A 21,684-nucleotide genomic window follows, 5' to 3' on the forward strand; every position below is an offset into this window, starting at 1 on the left:
AAATAAAGAGAAAATAGGGATATTTTACAGTACTACTACGATAAAGGCAAAAAAGAGTCTCATGCTGCCAATAAAATTTGTGCAGTTTATGGACCCGATACAGTTTCCATTTCCACCGCATAACGATGGTTTCAACGTTTTCGTTCTGGTGCAGAGGTGGTCGAAGATGCCGAAGGCCTGTCGTCGAAAATTGCGATAATATCGCTGAATTGATCGAAAGAGACCGGCTTGTAGAAGCCGTAGCATCGGCCAAGAGCTGGGCATGAGTCATCAAACCGTTATAAACCATTTGAAGAAGCTTGGATTCAAAAAGAAGCTCGATATATAGGTGCCACACGACTTGACGGAAAAAAACATTTTTGACCGTTTGGATGCATGCGAATAGCTTCTAATTCGCAACAAAATCGACCCTTTTTAAAGCGGATGGTGACTGGGAATGAAAAGGGGGTCACTTACGAAAATGTGACGCGCAAACGGTCGTGGTCGAAAAGCGGTGAAGCTGCCAAGCCTCGATTGACGGCCAGGAAGGTTCTTCTGTGTGTTTGGTGGGATTGGAAGGGAATCATCCACTATGAGCTGCTCCCCTCTGGCCAAACGCTCAATTCGGACCTGTTCTGCCAACTGGACTGCTTAAATGCAGCACTCTTCCAAAAGAGCCCATATTTGATCAACAGACGCCAAATTGTCTTCCATCAGGACAACGCCAGGCTACACACATCTTTGGTGACGCGCCAGAAGCTTCGGGAGCTCGGATGGGAGGTTCTTTAGCATCCACTGTATAGTTCGGATTTCAAACTACGTGATTACAACCTAATTCTGTTCATGGCGAACGAGCTTGGTAGTCGGAAGAGGGACACAAGAGAGTCCTATGAAAATTGGCTCTCCGAGTTTTTTGCCAACAGGGAAGCGAGCTTCTATAAGATGGGAATTATGAAGATGGCATCTCGTTAGGAATTCGTTATCGAACAAAACGGCGCATATTTGACTTAAATCACATTATTATAACCAATTTTATGAACAATTGAAAATTCAATAAAAATACCGCAAGACTTTTTTGACAACCTTATATTTTGAATTCTGGATTCATTAGAATGTTGTCCTCATTTAAATGGGATAAACTGAATGAGCCCTATTTCATTTGTTTCGATGAGCTCTATTTACTACCTGTTAAGAGAAGGAAGTATAAAGTTGCTTGCTTTGCAATTAGTTCCCATAATGGAAAATTTTTTCAATTTTTAGCTTTAGACTTTAAGTTAAAGCAGAGTGGGTCTAAAATTAGTGAACTATTTGATGTCGTTCTGAAATATCTCGAAAACGAACAAAAAACAGATTTGCTCCTAGGAATTGTTCTAGATCATAATTATATGAATTATGTCTTGAAAAGGAAAGACATTATTGCTATATGGGACTTTAAGCATTTGCTTAAAGTTCAAGTTTTGAGCAGGAATGATTACATGAAAGAATTGTATCGCGAAAAGTTTCATCGAAATTCGTATAATACGATCTTTGATAACGCAATAGAAAAAAATAATAGAGCCACATGTGCTAAGCACATGAATAATATGAACAAGGAGCAAATCGAGTCATTAAGGGAATTAGTTAAAAAATTCTTTAATATTATGCCTTCTGCTCAAATTTTTGAGCTAAATTGCTGTAATAATGACGATTTAGAACTTATTGGGCAAAGATGGAAAACGACAATGCAACTGTGGAAGGATGAAAGGATTAGTAATGATGCATGGAATGATGAGACTGAGTTAGAGTTTACTAACGTAGCGTCAATAGTTTACCCTCGCCTGTTGGCTATTTTAGCATACTTCGAATCCAGATTACCCAGTGATTGAAAAGACAATTTCTTTGGAATAAAAGAAATTTGTTCTTTGAAATAAAAATCCCATTAATAATGTTGTCAAACATTGAAATTAAAAATCCCATTAATAATGTTGTCAAACATTGAAATTAAAAATCCCATTAATAATGTTGTCCAACATTGAACGTGGTAGAGTGGAGCTCATAATGGAAACGAAATGAAAGAATGAATTTGAAAGTTGAGAATGTTGTTGTTGTTGTTGTTGTTTGTGGCCGGATAGGAAGTCATTAAAAGTAGTGGATAAATGAAAGCGCAGTTACAGTCGAGATGTTCCACAATGCCGGAGGATGTGCAGCAACTGGTTCAGCAGGTAAATTTTTCCTTGTGGCCCGTAACTTGTTTTTTTGACACCTCCGGATCAGATCAGATCACAGATAGCCCGTCTGGCCGTACCACTCCGTCAGAGGTTCCAGCAGGAGCAGTGGGACCAACCAATCACCCTTCGGCAGCCGGGCGCGTATCTCAATCCGCCCGTATTGAAAGGCAAAGGATTCCTTGGTGTTAACACGCGGTGTCACTACAGGTGGCATTATTCCTTTGGGTCCACTCCTAGTCGTCTGCAGCACACACTCCCTAAGCCGCTCGTGGGTGCCCGTACATCTCTCGGCCAGATCGATTCTGGCATTGTTTATGGAGAGGTCCGGTCGGTAACTGGACCAAAGCAGCGGTTCCATGACCAGGTGACCGTCTTCAGCCTTGGCCTTGCCATCGTATAGCACAAACTCCGCATCCTTGGTATCCAAAGGCAGACGGACTTCGTGAATCCAAAGGGACTCGTTAAGCTGTTCGAAGGTCTCCTCAAACAGGAGTTGTCCCTTGCAGATAGGAGCACTGATTGGTGGGGAAACCGTCGATAAGGAAGGCTCACAGACCGACGGAGATGGGGGTTCCGAGGCGGTTTCCTCAGTGTTTAGCCGATTGTCATACGTGAGGTCCTCATCGCTGGAACAGCCCTTGGTCCTAGTCAAAGAGTTCACGCGCTCCGCCGCTGATGCCAAGATGCCCCAAGCGAAGGACATGCGAACGGAGCAGTCGCTGACCAAAACAGTGGAGTATCTGCTCAAGGAGTAAGCATTTTTGTCGTGGAAAACCAGGTTCAGCTTGCAATTGCAACTCGAATTTCTCTGCAGTATAATCCTGGATACTCGGAAGCCGTACAATGTGGTCTACGACTTCATCTTCGACCGCCTACGAGCTGTGCGCCGGGAGATTGTGATCCAGATGTTCGATGCCCGCCAAACAATTCGACTGCTGGAACCCATTGTCATGTTCCTGGCCTACAGTCGCTATCGACTGAGCGTTGAGTCCATAGAAAAATTCGGCCCGAAGATATGTAACCAGCACCTGCAGGAGTGTCTCACCGGTGTGCTCTGCTGCTACGAGGAACTGGATAGGCAGTCGTCGACGATCACTGAGAAACCAACTGAAACCAAAGCTGCGGCAACTGGAGCGCCGCTGCTACATTGAGGGTCTGTACCAAATGTTCAATCTGGGCTCTCCGGAATCCTTTGTGCGGGCTCTGACCCTGCCGGACTACGTGCGCCAGGATGCCACCTTTCGCCTGTGCTTCGGTATCTGCCTGTCTTATCAACAAGGGAATCTCTACAGGGTGCTCATGGGTTTGCCCCAGCTGCCGCACATTCTGTGCGCCGTGGCATCCATCAAGTTGCAGGTAATTAGTGCTGCTCTTTTCCCTTTCCAGTCCTAATCCTCGCTATTTTTTTATATATATATATATTTTTTTTTTTGCAGAAGTTTGCTGCAAATTTTCACGCATGCCTACAACAACAAACAGCTTACGGTGCCGGCTCCGTACTTTAGGAGCCTCCTGGCTCGACTGTTGGTACACCGACGGCCTCCGCATCAGCACCCAACGGCTCCCCTAGCATGCCAAAGCTGATCATCGATGAGGCTGTGTTTTGGCTGTGCATTTACCATGGACTGCGCCAGAACGAACGCACGTCCGCTTTTATCTGGTCAAGGTGATTGTCGTACTGCCCATTTGGCTGTGTGCCATTGTGCTGGCCACCTGGGAGAAGTGCAACGAGCTAAGGGATCCCACATACAGTCACTTTGTGGATACAAAGAACTACAATGTAAGTGTTACAAATATTTTCTCTAAAAAACGAATACCTTTATAATCGAATTGCTTCTTCTTTCAGGGCTTTAAGATGTTCTTCTATATTGCCTGCTGCATGTATGTCTTGTATCTGGTGCTGCTGCTGCTTAGAGCCTATACCGAGCTCCGTTCTATGCCCTATTTTGGTGAGTGTTCAGCCAGATTTGAGAGAATCTTAAATACACCTTCACCTTTAATTTCCAGACATGCGCTTAAAGTTTCTCACGCTCCTCATGCTCTTCGTCCTGTCCATATCCATCACGGTGACCACCTGTCGCTTCGGCTTTGGCATCCTGGAGGACAACTTTGTGGCCTCTTTGAACACCACCTACCGCAGCTCGGCACAGTTCATGCGCATCATATAGCTGAGGAGGCAGGCCATAAAGAGCATAATCGCCACGTTGATCCGCTTGGGCACATAGACTGCGAACGACAGTAAATATTGGTTATTGACAAAGATGGGATCAGGCACAGGCCCCTCGCAGCAGATTAGGCCAATTAGCGGATCGAAAATCTCCAGATAGATCTCTTTATTTCGTGGCGTGGGGCTGGTCGCAGGCACCTGACTCAAATCTCTAATGGGCCACGCATGCGCAAATTTCAATATTTGTGATCGATTTGATTTACGGGGGATTTCACCTCGCCGAACGGTGAACGCGGAGATCACGTGAGGCGTTATTCATAAGATATTTGGCGAATCCCCGACCGAGCGTGTGGCAATACATTTTTGGAGGTGGAGAGTACTTACAGCACGGCATGAAGGCCATTTCGGCGGCTTTTGTTGTGGCTCCGGTTGCCGCTCGTCAGGCGTCAGCTGAAAGGCGAAAAATAACAGGAAGCTGTTAGCCAGACATTTATGCAGATCATTTCGGGGTCCGGGTACTTCCTGCGGCATTTGCCAAATAAAATAAATAAGTTATTAAGTGCCGGAGAGTCAGCTTTGGCTATTTTTGGAAACACCTGATCTCAAAGACGTCTATTAATTTTAATACATTTACTTTTTATGTTCATTGGCGTCACAAATTATACACCAAAAACAAATTATAAATGCAGAAAATGGCATTAAAATATATGGAATATATTTAATTAATCTATTTAGTTAACTGGATTAATAGGTTTTGTGTTTAAAAATGATTTAGAACTCTAACAAAACTGTTTTTAAGTGTTAATTAAAAGAAATTGATAGAATAAATTAATTATTGATTTTATTTTTGCCTCATCACCCTGAAATTTTGTCCATTAATTATTATGATAACTGGGATTGGCTATACATTTAATTTAATTGAAAACAAAATGGCAATTTGCCAACAGGTTGTGGGTAACAGAAATAAAATTATTGGTTACCAAGCCACAAGCTAAATGAAACCAGTTAGAAATATTTAACAATAAATAAAGATTGTCAAAAAATAAATGAGAAAACATTAAAGATGAGCTCTTAGTTTTAAATAATTTATCTATATTAAGATGGACGGCAGTTAAGTTGCAAGTCATATTTTTAAACTATAATAAGTCTTATAAATTATTTTTAAATTTTGTTATTGTATTAGGTAATGTTAATAGTCAACTCAAGGAAAAGTTAAGTAATTTAAGAAAAACAATTTATACATAAATTTAAAACAAATGCCAAGATTTTGTTTGAAAAGTGTAATAAATCTGCCTTTCTTTAATGACATAAATAATTTTGATTTATTAAGAATTAAATATAAGTAAAATCTCTACAACTGAGATGATGGAAAAGACAGTCAAGCATGGCTAAATCGATTCGGCTGTGGATACTTATAATTATTAAAAATTACTTACTATTAATTACTTCCCTACAAAACTAAAATCAGTAAATATCCTTTCACAAAGAGGGATAATATCAGTTTTGTAAAATAATGGCTCTCATTATTATTAGTCTTAAATATATACATATAAATTAAATATAAATTAAAACCTAAACAAAAACTACAATTGATAAATACAACTTTTATCTGAAATCTCTAATTAGTTTTATATAGAGTAGGTGTAACAAAACGTGTAATATATATTCCAGCAATAAAGCCGTCACACATTCAAGTGCCCACAATTTAGTTTAAAATATAAGTAGTTACAGTTTAAAAGTGATGACCGATTAGGGACAGACACAGCTACATATATGTCACAATAACAGCTCGATTATAGTAACTGCACGTGTTGGGGTTCTGTTCGAGAGCGTTTAGTAACGTTAAAATTGCTTTGGCTTTGGTATCTGCGTGCATTGCTGCACTTGTCTAATTTTATAAGCACGTCCCACTTGGCACGTAAGAGGCCAGACCAAGCTGTTGGCCATAACAAAATGCATAAATAAAATCAAATGGCCAGCAAACACCCTCCGATCGAATAATATTTCAATGTTTCAACAATGTCATCAGGGTTGAGAGGAAACAGATTGATAATACGATCTTGTAATTGCCCGGCGGCATGCTAAGCTTATTTTCAAATTATCCTATCCCATGAGCGGGGCTCCTATACGCATCCTGGTGGTAAGTATATAAATATATTGGTTAGATTAAATAAAAACAAGAAAGGAAGCTAACATCGGCACGACGGACGAACAGACGGGAGGACAGACGGACGCACAGACTTTATAGGGTCGGAAATGACTCCTTCACTGCGTTGGAAACTTCTGACTGATATTATAATACCCTGGAAGGGTTTAACTCGTTTATTAAATTACACTAAAATGATAATATCCCTATATAGATATAAAAATACTTTGTCGTGCCACGAAACCCATTTAATGAGCAACAATTAATCCCTAAGCATTATTTCATTCCGTACAGTACGTAGTTGCCGTGGTTCTGCTGATTTTGACCCAGGTGGTCTTCCTCGTCATTGTCTCGCATGGCACTAAGGACGGCATCTCGGGCATCATCAGCGACGGCTTCGAACGCCTCTGGGAGGTGGAGCGCAATGTGAGCGGGGATTTTGCCTACTACGAGAACTGGCTCCACTGCTGCGGAGTGAACAGTTCCGAGGACTACTGGATTATCCACCACGCCATCCCCTCGAGCTGCTGTCTGGACAACAAGTGCGTGGACCAGTCCAGTGTCTACAAGATCGGGTGCAAGGCCGCATACACCGAGTATCTCGACGACAAGTTGCTGGTCTTCCAAATCGTCTGCTGGCTACTTGTCATCGGAGAGGTTGGTTTCTTAACGCCGTCATTTAGAACTTATTTATATAATATTATTCTTTTAACCTTGGTTCTTTCAGGCTGTGGGAGCTGTCTTATGTTGCTTGCTGTACAGCAACTTGAAAAACGAGACCTGAGAGAAATAATGCCGTCTGAAAGTAAAGCTTTATATAAGTCACCTAAAAAAAGCTCTTACAAGGCGGTAAATTTTATGCTAAGGAAAATTTTTGTAATCCTTTCAATCCTGATACAATTTTTATGTAAAAGTTTATTGTAATATACATTTATGTGTTTATTAATCGAGGACTTGACTGTTTGAAGGTTAATAAATGTTGGATACTTAAACATAAAGATATATATTAATTTATATTGCATAATGATTACTGGAATGTTTTTATAAATAATAAGGCCTTTGCTCAATAATAGAAGCTTTCAATTTAATTTGGTATTTGTCAAATTATAACCACGAAGGGAATAGATTTATAAAATAATAAAAAAGTGACGGAAAGAACATCAAATGTTGAAGAATTTTAAGATAATATTGGTTATTTTTCGATTATATTTTCTTAATTGTTATCGATATCCAGTGATTGCTAACTGACAAACTCTGCCTGCTAAGAACTGCACTTTATACATTTTTGATTGCGGTTTTAATCGCCAGTTTGTTTCAGACTCTGGGGTTTTAAGGAAGTGGGAAGCAGTGCGAATATTTATATTTAAATTTTAAATAAAAAAATTCGTTGTTATCGGAATAATAATAATTAAACTTTACCATAATTTAGTATGTCTTTAATTTTATTGAAGCGATTAGTCCTTTTCCTGAGCGCTCTGCTACAGGTGAGTCCAAATGTAAGAATAATACATGTAGGAATATAATTTTACTCTAAATAACAATGATTGGCGAGTTGGCAAATTTTATCAAATATCAAAAGAGGTTTATAAATCTTTCCAGATAACAAACTGAAAATAATGTTGCTTAAATGATCGTCTTGGGATTAAATGTACCTTGGGGAAGCCCGTTTCTTAACGTTCTCTACTTGAGTATTTTCGTTCGGAAGTCGATCTACTTTTTTATTTATATATTTTTTCGACGAATAGTTAAAGTTCTTTTACTTATTTTTAATGGGGAAGAAACCGTAGGTCCTAGACTAGATTTTAAGTGGCAATAAATTGACTTTATTGTAATTTCCGCAGGTGTTTGGTTTAATACTGATCGTATATGGCATTCTCTTTTTGAACACTGGTGAAACCTTTTTTGGAAGCTTGTTCGTCATCCTTGGGTTTGTGACCATGATTATGGCAATCTTCGGCTTTATAGCTGCCATGCGCGGGACTCCCCTTAGCATCCTGGTGGTAAGCATATAATTATATTGGTTAGATTAAATAAAAAAATATTTTAAAACTAAATTCTTAAATAATACAAAATTACCATATCTCAAGGTCGATAAAAATATATATATATATCGTAATTTCAATATTTTTTTTTTACAAATTTTTGTATTGTTCTTGTGGCAATTATATGACATAGTCCGTTTTTTCAAACTTTTGACTATAATTAGAATACCCTGCAAGGGTATAAAAAATAGATTATACCTATTTGTTAATCTTGTAATCCTTTTTATTTTTAGTACTTGGGTGCCCTGGCACTAATAATTCGGATTCAGGTGGATTTAGCCAGTAGTGTGGCACTATTAAAGGACAATATCAGGGAAATTATCCGCAAGCAATCAGCGTTTAGCTCGATATTGGAACCTGACCCAGAGGTCATAGCTAACCTGGAGATCTGGATAAACTTGTTGGTGGAGCTCAAAATAGTTTGCTGGCTGATTATCTTGGCGCAGGTTAATTAAATCTCCCCGAACTTTTTAAGAATTGAAATAATGCAAAATAATAATTTCTCCCTTCAGGGCGTTGGAGTTGTCTTAGCTTGGCTGCTGTACAGGAGCATTAGAAGGTCCCGGTTGACGGAAAATCCAGTTCAATTTTCAGTACCAAATAATGCGGCTTTAACATACTGAACGGCATTCAATAGTTAAGACCGTACAAGTTATAATTGTTAATTTGTAAAGGAACCTGTACTTTGCTACATTTACCTTTTCAAATTGTTCTCGAATTTATGAAAAACTTAAGTTAAAAAAGACGTAAGTCGTAAGAAAATGTGGACAAATAAAGTCAAATGTTGTCAAATAAAGACAAATGTTTATAGGAATATGTTGAGCAACACCCACTGGTGTTAGATATTGCATTTTTTCTAATAATTATCGTACTTGTAATCCGATTTACTGAAATTGCAAAGGTTCTTCCGCCAGAATATATATGGATTCTGTCTTTTCCATTTATTCTCAAGCACTAACTAGATCTTAAATTAAACGTAATTCTGCGGATAAATGTTTGGTTTCAAGGTATATATGCTCTTTATAGTTAGTTTCTGATTTTAGAAAGCCCAAACTGACCGAATAGGGGCAACTGTGGTTAAGATTCGAGTGTCCCTCTATGAGTTCGAAGACTATCCTGGCCAAGTAGTTATTCTTCCAAAAGCGACACATGTCGATGTTCATGGCGTACAATAAGGGCTGCCAGTTGGGGGCTCCGTTAATACTTTGGCTGCCCTTTGTCATTAGCTGCAAGTGGAACTAAGAAAAGATAAAGAAATTAAGAGAAAATGTTATTTAAGCTATGCATCATACCCCTATATTATTTAAGACTGGCTGAAGCAAGCTGAAACGTACTCTGATGCTGTTGTTGTTCTTGTTCAGGGACTTTACCTCGCAGTATTCCACTTTCCCCATGCTGAGATCCTTGCTTTCGCAGGTCATTTCCGTGAATCGCACAAATAATCCCTGGAAAGTATCGTGGTATCCTGAAGATCAGTTCGTTATTTCCTAACTCATGTAACACTGCAGGCATAGTAATATTCCCAACAGTATCCCCATCAAGTTACCCATTTGGTTGCCACCTCTGAAGTGATAGCGTCGACATTAATATTGGCTAGTTGATGAAGTAATACACCCAAATTTCGGGTAATTGCAGCGATAATTATTGCCGAGTAACCGCAAGAATAAATCATCGCTGACTAATTTGAAATAGATTTTATAGAAAAATTATATAAAAATGTATAAGCTTATATAAATATCAAGAAGTTCAAGTAGAAGACTGGAAATATATTTTTAAATATATTTAAATATACTTGGCAGCCCAAAATATAGATGATATCTTATCCTTTAACATAAATTATTTTTATTTACAGCCAAATTATAATATTAGTTAACAAATTATTTAACTGGGAAAGAAAATAGAGTGAGGTAAAAATGAAAAAGTTTAATTAAGGGAGGCATTTAAGGTTTAATAATTATAATTTAATTATATTTTTTGTTTAAGTATTCTGGGTATCTATCATTTAACACACTTTCTGCTAAAGTTACTTAAAACTTAAGAAACCCCGTAACCCCAACAGTTCCTGCACCAATTTACCCATTTGAAATCGAAATCTATATAAGCCAAGTGTTTAACTTATTCATGCAAAACTAAGTTTCAAAATCTTAAAAAAATTTAAATTTAAATGTTTTAAAAGGAACGCTAGAATGGGTCATGTGTAAGCCCCAAATTTAAATATAGGGTAAGGTGGGGTAAAGCCGACCTAGTAAATGGCTTTGGCTATAAAATGCTTATTTTACATCGGATCAAGTCGTTATATATACCAAATTAAAGGTTAGACCTTTGCGCAACTTTCTATGCATAGCATTTTATTCATACCTTTGAAAAGTTTTGAGATACAAGCGTTTTACGAAAAAGTTCATTTTTGCTATGTTCAAAAATGATGGGGTAAACCCGACCGCCTATGTTTTTGGTTGATTTAGTACAGATATAACCTAAATATAGTTTTTGCAATGATAAGACAATCAATGTTATGTTATATAATGGTAATAAAAGATAATAGAATTAAAAAAAATGAGAATAGCAAAATAATTCATCAGTATCATCTGATTCGCTTCTCAAATAGCTTGCTGGCGTTTTTTGGTTCGAGTTCAATGTCTGGTTGGCTGCGATGTTGATGGTTTTGGTGTGATTGTTGTTTTTTTTGGATTTTTTACGGCAGGATTTACCCCACTATTTAGAGGTCGGATTTGCCCCACCACGTAATTTTTCATAAAAACCCAATTAAAAAAGAAATTATGAAAAAAAGTGAACCAAACTTATATGCACTTTGTAGGACTTTATTCAAAGAATCTAAATCCACTTTCCTTTTCATGCAATAACTTTGACAAAAAGAAATATCCTGCAGTTAATTATGCACAAAAATGAAAGTCAAAATTGTGAAAACAAACTTGTTGTCGTTTGACCATCTCAATGTTGACTAATAAAATGGTGTCATACCACCATTTTCATTGTTTTCGATGCTCTACACGACAACACTAATATTATTTTGCGTAGTGCTTCCGATTTTCGAAAACAGAGGGAGGTCGGGTTTACCCACACTGTCGGCTTTACCCCACCTTACCCTATGCATTATAGTTCGAAGTCGGTTTTTTTTCATAACTTTAGATGATTGTACGAAATTGTCACAAAAAATATATAGTGAACAATAACTTTAAATGTTTGAAAACAGTTATTTTATGATTTTTGTTCCTAGTTTTCTTATTGCTTATTTCCAAATCGTTGCTAAGGCAGCTACTAATAATGTTTCTAGGCAAATATTGATTGGAAAATGTAGCATAGAAATAATAATAATAGAAACACAATTGATATAATTCTCTTTAATTAATACATAAAATCAAGTGACTTTTCCGAAAAAAATAACCCAGGTAACGGAAAGAAACTTGTGCAACCGAATGAATAAAAAACTTGACTATTATCGTTATTAATTACTCAAAACCTCAAAGTAGAAATTTGTCTGAACTAACGTTTTGTTTTCTCTAATCCATTTGGCGTACAAGGAGTAGTTTCCCTTGGCCATTGGGATGCCACGCAGCCTGGTGGAAATCTCTGTATTGGTGATGTCATCGATGGCAAGGTATTTTTCCTTTGAGAGAAGAACTTAGTAAGAAAGGGATTAACTATTTAAGGATCTTTACACTCACCAAATATGGGCAACTATGATTTAGATTCGAGTGACCCTTAATGAGATCCAAAACCATTTTTGCCACGTGGTTATATCGGTTCTTCATGACCCGGCACAGGTCAATATTGGTGGGATATAGGTAAGGCTGCCATATCGATTCACCATTGTGGTTTTCACTGCTTCTTGTCATTAGATTTATCAAGAACTGAAAGATCATATAACACTGCATTTTAGGTTCATTGAAGTAGTTTTTAGGGTGTATCGGTTCGGGGAGGAAATTTTGAAAATCTATGGGGTATGGAATGGTCTATGGGTGTTTAGACTTTAACAATGTTTTTGAAATCTGTATAATAATGTAAGAGTACGATTGTAATTAAAATAAAACTGACATATTCCTACATCAAACATTCAAAAGCTGCCTGTTTTTATGCCCTTATGATCACACTTCAATTTGATTTTTCACCAATAGTTATTGACAGAGATTTCCAAAGCTTTTTTTCCCTTATACCGAACCGTTCTAGTGACCATACATTACCCATATATTATTCATCATGGGCTTGTTGAAATTATACCGCATTATAAAGCTGTTTTTGGTCTGGCTCAGAGTCTTCATTTCACAGTAGTCCACAATTCCAATGTTGATGTCCTGTACCTCACAAGTCACATTTGTAAATTTCACAAATACTCCCTAACAATAGCATTATCCTGAAATTAAGCTCATAATAATCTTAAACGTACGTACTTACCTGTAACTCTATCACACACTTTAGGCACAGCAATAACCCCAAAAGTTTTCGTACCAAGTAAGCCATTTTATTGCTACTGAAATGGTGGATCTGGTAGCTATATTGAATAGGTGTCATACTTATTCAAGCAGAGCTTAGTTTCAGTTATTTGATTAATTGCAGAGATAAATGTTCTCACGTAAACGCATGAATGAAGCACGGTTCTGCAAAGTAGAGTCATTATACCCTTGCAGTGTATTATAATTTCAGTCAGAAGTTTGCAACGCAGTGAAGGAGACGTTTCCGACCCTATAAAGTCTATATATTCTTGATCAGCATCAACAGGGGAATCATTCTATTTTTGTCACGAAGAAATCGATTTTTTTGCCATTTTTGCAAAATTTTATAAGGGGTTACATCATTAAAATTTTTGATTTTGATAAAAAATTGAATTTTCAAAATTTTTAAATGAAGTATGCAGATTTATTAACTGTAGAAAATCTTGCACAGAACAGTTTTCCGATTATAAATATATTTTTAATTTAAAAAAAATCAAGAAGTTTTTTAATATAAAAAATCCGATTTTATAATACAAAATAATATTTTTCTAAGTCAAGGAATTATTTCCGACCGCATAAACCATATATATTCTTGATCAGCATTAACATGCGAATCTTTCTAGACATATCCGGAAGAAATCGATTTTTTGGCCATTAAAATTAGCAAAAATGGCCAAAAATTTTGATTTCTTAAAATTTTAAATTTGGTATGCAGTTTTTTTAAATTAATAAAAACTAACATAAAACTGCTTTCCGAATCGAAATTAATGCATTTTTGGCTTAGTTATGATATATTTTAATTGTTACCTGCAAGGGTATACAAACTTTGGCTGGCCAAAGTTAGCTTTCTTTCTTGTTTTTTTAATATATTATATAAAAACTTATTAAAAGTTATACAAGTTAAAGTTACAAAAAGGGTCGTGTATTTATGGACATATTTAGCTAAAATTGTAAATGGATATTTAAAATTATTATAAGAATAATAATATGTTATTCCAAAAACCTGGTATGCCAGAGCATTTTCAAAATTGATGGCGGACAAATTTTAATATTTATAAAGAAAATAAATAAAAATGTAAAATATTTTTAGAGAACATAACAAATAAACGTATAAAATAGAAAGATGCATAGCAGAAATTGATTAATTTAGAACCAAAACCAAGACACTAGTTTGCGTAAAAACGACTTGGCAGTTGATGCTGATCAACATATTTATGTATACTTTATACTTCATATGTTTATTTCACAAATTTGAAAACTTCTAATTACAACAACAAGGCTAAAATGATACTTTTTAGGCAAATTATACAGAAATTATATTTGCAAAGTAGCCTTTTGTAAATAAGTTAAATGTGCATACATATGTATATTACTATGTAAATATATACATATGTATGTATGTATTTATATAAAACTCTCTCTTTGACTAAAAAAGTGCATACCCCCATTACCATCAAGATGAATAGCATTTTGTTGACAAAGTCACCCTGTATTCCGATTTGAACCGCGCCTGCGTCGTTGTCGCCACGCTGCTGATAGACCAATGTTTGTTTTGATTGCGATGCACAGTGGGGCACTTGATTCCCACAGTCCAAAATAATTAGAAATAATTTTAAATATTTGCAATATTTTATATTTAACATATGAAGCAAGGGAAGAATTTACCCCTTTCCGCTTGCGATTTATTTAAAAAATTTTTTGGTGAGACGACCCACTGTGCAATGGGTTGCTTCTCTAAAACCTCGGGCGGTGGTGAATATTCCGCGAGTGGCGGCGGCACCTGGCCCTCTCGCCTTTTGGCTCAGTCGCTGGCCAGCTTTAGTGGCATCCACACAGGCCTCGAATCTCAGTGGGCCGGGTCCAGAGCTCCGAAGTCACCAAAGCCAGTAAACAATGCCCAATCCACTGGTGTAGGCTAAGTGCGATTCCAGTAAATCGAGCGTATCCGAGACCCGCGAGAATCGCTATTCCGCTTAATTGGCCACCAGAGACGTGAGTACACACAGGAAGCATAACTGCAGAGGGCATCGATGTGCAGAAACTGACTTGGTTTCCAGTTCGTAGGTCACAGCTCGCAGCTTCCAGTTCCCCTGTGGCAGCAGCATGGAGAAGTCATTGGCCGTAACTCCCTGGAAATACGGCCTGCTGGCCACTTGCATTCTGATTGTGGTAAGTGTAAATAGGCCTCGACCCAGACCCTCTCCCTACAAATGTCTCCCCATATCCCACATGTGCCTTCTTGCACAACAGCACGGTGCTGCGAAAAAGAGCAGAAAAATCAATAATATGCAAAGGTGCCTGTGTTTTGCCCAAGAGAGAAAGTCACTTGCTCTTGCCCAAAATGCCGCTAAAGTCTATTAACAAATTGATGCAATCTTTAATATATATTTTTATGCATATAATATAATTGTAACCTGTTCATAAATTTATGTAATTGAGGCGTTTGGCCTTTTGCAACGCAATTATATTACAAAAAAAAAATCGTTCTTACAATTTCCTCCGCTTTCGAAAATCTTTAAATCGATTTGGCGGTTTCTCAATGGGCTTAAATGATTGACATTGAAATAAATTAACTAGTTAATACACTAGAAGGGTAGGTAATTGTAAACTGACTCACAAACACAAGTCGGGTTAATAAATAAACTATACAAATTATGAGGCAGTATTCTATTCAAACGATTTTTGACTTAAGCATGCACACGGTTTTGTTAAATAATAATTCATAATATATATGTACAAAATATATTCAAAGTTTGTTATATCTTTGTGCCAACGGACAGGCAAAATACAACAGGCAAAACTGATCAGCATCACTAGCCGAGTCTATTTAGCCATGTCCGTTTGTCTGTCAGTCTTTTCGTGTGAAATAATATATTTCTGAGACCTAGGACTACCAAATTAAATAATAACATTCATATCTGTTGCTCAGAGATGAAGCTTGTTTTAAAATTTGGCCACACCCACTTCCGCCCTTATAAAACACGAAAAACATTATGTAACTAAGCTATAATAGCGAATTTTGGTTAAAAAATTAAACCGTTGCAGTTGTTTTTTTTAAGTATTGATGCTAAATCATGGGAGTTATTAGTTGTAGGTATGAGACAATAAAGTTTTCAATGGGTGTTCCTCAAAGTGTTCCTGTCAACATGTATCCCTTTCCAACATCTGTAGTTGGGTGTAGAGCACCATGTTCCTAGCAATTGTCAACATATGTCTTCATTTATCAACATTTTCTTCTGCCTTCTGCTTTGCTTAAATTATTACTACTTATCATCTGTATTATTAATATCTTTTTATCCCTCTTTCAGACGTGTAATGTGTTCTTTTTCTCCTGCGGAGTGGTCACCTGGGGCTCCGCTGTTTCTATCTACGGCAGCTATGGGGCCGCCATCTGCGGAGTGGCGGTCTTCGGGGTGGCATTCCTGGGCATGTACGTGGCCCTGAAGGTGTCCTACAAGTATTCCATATACGTGAGTTCACACGAAAGTCAAGAAATTCCTGTATCCTAACCCACCATGTTTTAGTATTTGATTTGCAGTGGCCTGGTGATAGCCGCCCTTGGCTCCTATCTGTTCATCTTCACGGCGATGCGGGAGGAGCTGATGGGCAGGTTTGAGGAGCGCATGCGCAGCCTGTTCGAGCAGAAAACGCACAGCGATGACCAGATGCAGCCGGTGCATAGCCTCTTCGGCTGTTGTGGCCTGAACGGACCGCAGGACTATTTGAAGGAGGAGCACGGCGCCCTGCCCAGCAGCTGCTGCTACGCCTTCGACTGCTCCAAGCCGACGCACATCTATGAGGAGGGATGCTCCACTAAGGCGGCCGGAAACCTAAGGATGCAGGCGGAGCTGAATTACTACAGCTGCATGGCAATCATTGCCCTCGAGGTGAGCTTGAACTGGAATGTAGCTAGAGAAATTGGAAAAGCCTTAATGATGTTAGAGCAGGTTGTGAACGGGGAGCACACTGCTTGTGAAATAAATTTAAAATCCTTCCTATGGCACTTATAAGATATAGACATCCAAACCGAAAAGTTCCGGCTTATGTATGAATGAGGATAGAATGAAGACTATTATTATTCCAAAAGATACTATTCCGGATAGACAAGTTTGTGCAGAAACGGACAGACGGAGAAATAGGCAGCCAGATATGGCTAGATCGACTAGGGTGTTGATGCTGATTAAGAATAACCCTGCAACATCTATATTTGTGTTGCGCAACATTTGGTGTTCCTAGCAACATTTGCCTTTATGTGGGTGTTGCTCAACATGTTAGCAACATTTGCCTTTCATTGTCAGAATTTTCTTCTGTATTCCGTCCTGTTTTATTTAATTTGTTTTTATAAAATCAAGCATAATGAGACAAAAGCTACAAAAGTTCATGTCCATGATCCTTTTTGAGTTAACCCAGATAACTTATAACTTATATAACTTATAACTCAATCTAGCTTTTCCACTTGTATGTTATGGTAGAATTTCTTTGTTAATAATGCTTAATATTAAATATAGTAGATGCCTTCTCTTAATTCCAATCATCTTTGCTTTCATTGCAGTTCATGGGCCTGTTCACAGCCTACTATTTGGGCAAGGCTCGCAAGTATGCCAAAACCAAGATCAAGGACGAGGAGACCCCCATCAACGAATGATGTCCGAGGATGTCTCTGCTTAGCGTTGCTCGTAATACAAGTTAACCAAATTAGCTAATTTGCCATTAGAGAATAAATACTTTCCATATGTTAAACGAGAACCTCGCAGTTTCATCTCTCCGCACAAATAAATAATAACCTGGCAGCATTGGCTGCGAGCACAACGATTCTTCTCATCGAAAATCGAAGATCGGAAGCCGAAGAGTGAGGTCATTGGCTATCCGAATTCATTCGCATTTTGGACTCCGATCTGACTGCTTCGTTTGGCCACTAGCTTCCAGTTTAGTTAATTTACATTTGAAAGCATAAGGATAGATCAAACTTTATATTAAGATGGGCTGTACTTCCGGTTGTGTCAAGTGTTTTCTTAACACCCTCAACACTCTGTATGCGGTGAGTTTTTGCAATAGTTACAAGTAAAGTATATAAGTTGCACTGATTAATAATCCCAGTATGTATCAAAATATATATTTGCTTTCGCTATATTATACACAAATTGTGAATTCAAGTACATATTCATTTGCAGTGACTTGACATGCAGGGTTCCATTCAGGTTTGATAGAACCGATAAGTTGTTTTGCCAGCCATCGTCAAAAGATATTTTTCGTTTGTCAGGAATGCGAACCATTTGGCGCACTTTAATGGTTTTCCCCTCAATTTTTCTTTGATTTTACTTTGTTTAATTGAAAAATACTTTATGATCTTAGCATAAGCTGCAGCCTTTTTATAAATTTCCTAATGGCAGCATTAAAAGAGAGACTAAGTCAACATTGATTCATAAAAACTTGTTTCAAGCTTGTTCCCTAAGTAAATTCCATTGATTTATTTGACTTGGGATTTTGTAGAGGTTAGCCACCTAGCTATTTATAAGCAGAGGAATTCGTAATGTAAACTCAATAACAAGAACAAAATAAAAAGTGATTTCATCAAAGACTATTTAAATATTAAACTTAGGTTATATATTAGATATTATCAATGTCCAGCTTGCTTGCTTAAATTCTATGGCTAAACTTGTATATAGAGCCAAGAGCTGCAGCTTTGAATTCGGTTGATTTTATGACCCCCTGTTTGTGTATAATAAATAATTGCAATATAAAATAATATATGTAACAAAAAAATACCCGCCTGGTGTCACTGACACCGCCTGCGATTGTGCCTGCCCAAAGCTAATCTGTTCTGCTTCGACCTCAGCTCTTGGGCCTCTCACTGATAGCCATTGCGACGATCACACTCTCAAAGGCCCCCCTCGCGTACATCGTCTTCCTGTACGGCCTGGGAGGCATCATCTTCGTCTCCTCCATCCTGGGATGCTGTGGAATCTGCCAGGAAAGCGTGTGCATGACCGCAACGGTAAGTGGCTGCGATCTTCTCCACGGTTTATTATTTACTACGTTTTCTTGATTTTTTAGTATGGCTTCCTATTGCTGGGTCAACTGGTAATCAGCCTACTGGGCATCTTCGGCTTCAAGTTCAGTGAGGAATACATCGAGAAGTTTGCCACCGCGGAAGTTCAAAGGCAATGGGATCAGGAGCTGGTGGAACCAGGGGCGATGGACCTTTTGCAGAAAGTGGTGCGTATGAAATCAGTATACTATACTAAGTAGTAAATCAGAGAAGAGCAATGAAAGCTCTTATCTTGTAATTGTGCTGATCAACATCAGAATATACTATATACTTAATGGAGTTATTTATGAGCACTCCGGCTTGGTCCATGCATTTGTGGGCTAGCGTATAAATAACTCCTACAAAAACCAGTATTAAGTTAGGTGCAATTGATCATATGGGCCTCACCCTTTAAATACTCTCAAACTATGCTATAGGAAGTAAGGGATTACAATTAGGATATTGAAATATATAACTTATACTGTTCCAAGAATCAACCTTCTGTCATAAGTCATCGTACAAGCTTTACGGTGATCTCCTACGCTAAACAGTGTATATCAGGCATATCTTGTTTTTCCATTAGAGTCCAATTGAATTTACAGCTCCTGCGGAGTTGAGGCATGAAGAAAGTTGTCTGGTTTAATTTATCAATTTCGATCTAGAAATTACTATTTGGATCACCAAAACCCTCCTGCTAGTAGCTAAACTTGCACAAAAAGTTCACATCGTCATTGCTCCTTCGCTGAATGAACAGGCCAATATGTTAATTTATTTGAAAACTTATCGATTGTCAGTAAAAACATTAAAATTCTTAGTTTTTGTCATGGTTCTTGGATTTGTAATATTTATAGAAAATTCTCAGTCTATGATTAGTAATTATTAATTGATATTGGTTGTGAAAAACTAAACATTAACATTAAATATATATATTTAAATTTATATACATATTATCTCCTTCACTCCAGTACCAGTGCTGTGGACGGAACAGTGCCGACGACTATGTAGCCATAGGCCGCTCCACGCTTCCTGCCAGCTGCTATCCTGATGAGGACACCCTGAAGCCCCATTACCTGGAGGGGTGCGTTAAGAAGTCCGCCCAAAGCTTTGTAGTGCTCTTCAACTATAGCAACGACACCAACTGGATCGCAGTGGGCATAACCGTAAGTCTATGATATATCCTCGCATATTCTGTTCTAACCGGAGTGTCTTCTTTCAGGCTCTGATGGTCATCGCCGCCTTCTACTTGGTGGGACGTTTCCGCAAGCAGCGCATTCGTTACCATTACTAATTATGTTGATTATGTGTCAATATTGTACAGTTGATTTTATGACAAAGAGATAGGCATTTTCGATCCTAAAAAATATACCTGTTTTTAACCTCTTTAGAGAAAAGTTTTTTTTTTGTATTACACCCAATAAATTATCTCTGGAATTGCGATTAAGCTTTTCTAGAAAGTCACTTTTTTATGTCATTTATAAATACAATTAAATGTTTATAATCTATGCTTTATTTTATATTTTACAGATCAAGGTGTAAGTTAAAGAATATCGGTGGTGATTGTGGACAAATACGTTTTAAATTTGTGCTTAATAATTTTTAAGGGGAGGGTAATAAAAAGGGAGGTTTAATAAAAATATCCCCTGAGTGTGCACTAGAAATTTCCAAATCAGAATTCTGTGACTAATATATAATATAGCAAACTGTGAAATCCCATCGATACCTGAGTTTACTAAAAAAGTTTTTGTAATGGAAGCAAAACAGACTGTAGAAATAACGTGTTGAAATTGTTTTCTGAGAAAATCTATCTGTGCGTGATCTTGCATTAAGTCAAGTTAAGATTTATGTGCTCTAAATCAAGGCGATGAGATCTGGGCTAACTAAATGCTTATTCATATTTTGACTAACTTAACTTTATAATAATTTAATGTTTATTTTTGGCAGATTAATCAATACTGTAATATGCCTAATGCTTGCGATAGCTTTATAAGTAATCGTTAGAAGGCTCCATGGATGCTATGTAATCTATACTTTTATTAAGTACTGTATTAGCATCGATTCTCTGAGCTAATCTCTCGTTTTGCTGACAGTGGCGTCATTCGATCTCGATTGTCTGACGCCATCGAGCTGAATCAATCTCAAAGGTATATAAAAGATCGCGCGGAAATTGCTTGGAAAGGGGAAGCGATGGGAGTCGACTCCCCCTCCCCAACCCCAGCTAGACATCTGGCAAATGGCGCTACGCAGGGCTGACTGCCGTGGAGCTTACTCCACAACTTCGGTTCTGTCGGGCATAACCAGCTCCGTGCTCCCAGCCCCCCACTTTCCGTTTGTTTGGCTTCCGAATGACAACAGCGGCAATAGAGTTTGGTTTTTGGTTTTGGTTTTTTACGCGAGCATGTTGTTGCCTTTGCCTCTTGACTTTGCTCTTTGTGTTTTGCCCACTGCACTATGGTCCAGAATCCGTTTTTTTTGGCATAAAGTCGAAAAATGGAGCTACAGGGTTTAAACTTCGCAGATTTTATTGTTGTGGCATTAACAACTTGTGTACAAAAAATTGGGCCATTACGACCACGCCCACTCTTGCCGCCCCTGCAAACTGATTGATATTTAATTTTTAATTTTTATATATATACATAATTACCATTTATTATATACATAATTAACGCA

General features: G+C 37.7%; 6 protein-coding genes and 1 pseudogene across 7 annotated transcripts; 4 read left to right on the plus strand and 3 right to left on the minus strand.

The window, feature by feature from the left end:
* Positions 1-2,238: 2,238 nt before the first annotated feature.
* Positions 2,239-2,638, minus strand: LOC108081288 (gram-negative bacteria-binding protein 1-like). Its single transcript, XM_017176376.3, has one exon. It carries the CDS (start codon positions 2,542-2,544, stop codon positions 2,239-2,241), a length of 306 nt encoding a protein of 101 aa, XP_017031865.2. The 5' UTR covers positions 2,545-2,638.
* Positions 2,639-2,806: 168 nt separating this feature from the next.
* Positions 2,807-4,354, plus strand: LOC108081289 (uncharacterized; annotated as a pseudogene).
* Positions 4,355-6,356: 2,002 nt separating this feature from the next.
* LOC108081291 (tetraspanin-7-like) lies at positions 6,357-7,351 on the plus strand. Its single transcript, XM_017176377.2, has 3 exons — positions 6,357-6,493; positions 6,794-7,156; positions 7,227-7,351. The coding sequence occupies exons 1-3, from the start codon at positions 6,464-6,466 to the stop codon at positions 7,281-7,283; spliced, it is 450 nt and encodes a 149-aa protein (XP_017031866.1). The 5' UTR covers positions 6,357-6,463; the 3' UTR covers positions 7,284-7,351.
* Positions 7,352-8,349: 998 nt separating this feature from the next.
* On the minus strand, positions 8,350-10,091 carry LOC108081292 (uncharacterized). The gene is made up of 4 exons (XM_070285428.1): positions 10,088-10,091; positions 9,834-10,006; positions 9,600-9,779; positions 8,350-8,493 (listed from the first exon to the last, which is right to left on the minus strand). Exons 1-4 carry the CDS (start codon positions 10,089-10,091, stop codon positions 8,350-8,352), a joined length of 501 nt encoding a protein of 166 aa, XP_070141529.1.
* A 1,913-nt stretch (positions 10,092-12,004) lies between these two features.
* LOC108081293 (uncharacterized) lies at positions 12,005-14,566 on the minus strand. Its single transcript, XM_070283302.1, has 5 exons — positions 14,441-14,566; positions 12,952-13,154; positions 12,741-12,893; positions 12,225-12,410; positions 12,005-12,166 (listed from the first exon to the last, which is right to left on the minus strand). Exons 2-5 carry the CDS (start codon positions 13,066-13,068, stop codon positions 12,005-12,007), a joined length of 618 nt encoding a protein of 205 aa, XP_070139403.1. The 5' UTR covers positions 13,069-13,154; positions 14,441-14,566.
* Positions 14,567-14,736: 170 nt separating this feature from the next.
* Tsp42Ej (Tetraspanin 42Ej) lies at positions 14,737-17,735 on the plus strand. 2 transcript variants are annotated; one of them, XM_070283272.1, is made up of 5 exons: positions 14,737-14,981; positions 15,054-15,158; positions 16,298-16,459; positions 16,514-16,876; positions 17,542-17,735. In XM_070283272.1, exons 2-5 carry the CDS (start codon positions 15,093-15,095, stop codon positions 17,632-17,634), a joined length of 684 nt encoding a protein of 227 aa, XP_070139373.1. In that variant the 5' UTR covers positions 14,737-14,981; positions 15,054-15,092; the 3' UTR covers positions 17,635-17,735. The 2 variants fall into 2 exon arrangements, with proteins under 2 accessions (XP_070139373.1, XP_017031890.1); XM_017176401.2 differs by having other exon boundaries at positions 14,740-14,981; positions 15,047-15,158.
* A 111-nt stretch (positions 17,736-17,846) lies between these two features.
* Tsp42Ek (Tetraspanin 42Ek) lies at positions 17,847-20,488 on the plus strand. Its single transcript, XM_017176404.3, has 5 exons — positions 17,847-18,027; positions 18,826-18,984; positions 19,044-19,205; positions 19,983-20,177; positions 20,234-20,488. The coding sequence occupies exons 1-5, from the start codon at positions 17,968-17,970 to the stop codon at positions 20,303-20,305; spliced, it is 648 nt and encodes a 215-aa protein (XP_017031893.1). The 5' UTR covers positions 17,847-17,967; the 3' UTR covers positions 20,306-20,488.
* Positions 20,489-21,684: the final 1,196 nt, after the last annotated feature.

The sequence above is a fragment of the Drosophila kikkawai genome, chromosome 2L (genome assembly GCF_030179895.1).
Source record: "Drosophila kikkawai strain 14028-0561.14 chromosome 2L, DkikHiC1v2, whole genome shotgun sequence".
Lineage (NCBI taxonomy): Eukaryota > Metazoa > Arthropoda > Insecta > Diptera > Drosophilidae > Drosophila > Drosophila kikkawai.

Excerpts from the sequence above, each read along its gene's own strand:
- LOC108081293 (XM_070283302.1), bottom strand. The coding sequence starts at position 13,068 with ATGACACCTATTCAATATAGCTACCAGATCCACCATTTCAGTAGCAAT. Across the intron at positions 12,411-12,740 it reads CCATGATGAATAATATATGG|TTCTTGATAAATCTAATGAC; the intron begins GTAATGTATGGT and ends ATGATCTTTCAG. Across the intron at positions 12,167-12,224 it reads ATCATAGTTGCCCATATTTG|GAAAAATACCTTGCCATCGA; the intron begins GTGAGTGTAAAG and ends CTTCTCTCAAAG.
- LOC108081288 (XM_017176376.3), bottom strand. The coding sequence starts at position 2,544 with ATGGAACCGCTGCTTTGGTCCAGTTACCGACCGGACCTCTCCATAAAC.
- LOC108081292 (XM_070285428.1), bottom strand. Across the intron at positions 9,780-9,833 it reads CAGTCTTAAATAATATAGGG|TTCCACTTGCAGCTAATGAC; the intron begins GTATGATGCATA and ends ATCTTTTCTTAG. Across the intron at positions 8,494-9,599 it reads ACCACAGTTGCCCCTATTCG|GATGCTAAGGGGAGTCCCGC; the intron begins GTCAGTTTGGGC and ends GCTTACCACCAG.
- Tsp42Ek (XM_017176404.3), top strand. The coding sequence starts at position 17,968 with ATGGGCTGTACTTCCGGTTGTGTCAAGTGTTTTCTTAACACCCTCAAC. Across the intron at positions 18,028-18,825 it reads CCCTCAACACTCTGTATGCG|CTCTTGGGCCTCTCACTGAT; the intron begins GTGAGTTTTTGC and ends CTTCGACCTCAG. Across the intron at positions 18,985-19,043 it reads GCGTGTGCATGACCGCAACG|TATGGCTTCCTATTGCTGGG; the intron begins GTAAGTGGCTGC and ends TTGATTTTTTAG.
- LOC108081291 (XM_017176377.2), top strand. The coding sequence starts at position 6,464 with ATGAGCGGGGCTCCTATACGCATCCTGGTG. Across the intron at positions 6,494-6,793 it reads CTCCTATACGCATCCTGGTG|TACGTAGTTGCCGTGGTTCT; the intron begins GTAAGTATATAA and ends CATTCCGTACAG. Across the intron at positions 7,157-7,226 it reads GGCTACTTGTCATCGGAGAG|GCTGTGGGAGCTGTCTTATG; the intron begins GTTGGTTTCTTA and ends TGGTTCTTTCAG.
- Tsp42Ej (XM_070283272.1), top strand. The coding sequence starts at position 15,093 with ATGGAGAAGTCATTGGCCGTAACTCCCTGGAAATACGGCCTGCTGGCC. Across the intron at positions 15,159-16,297 it reads CCACTTGCATTCTGATTGTG|ACGTGTAATGTGTTCTTTTT; the intron begins GTAAGTGTAAAT and ends TCCCTCTTTCAG. Across the intron at positions 16,877-17,541 it reads TGGCAATCATTGCCCTCGAG|TTCATGGGCCTGTTCACAGC; the intron begins GTGAGCTTGAAC and ends CTTTCATTGCAG.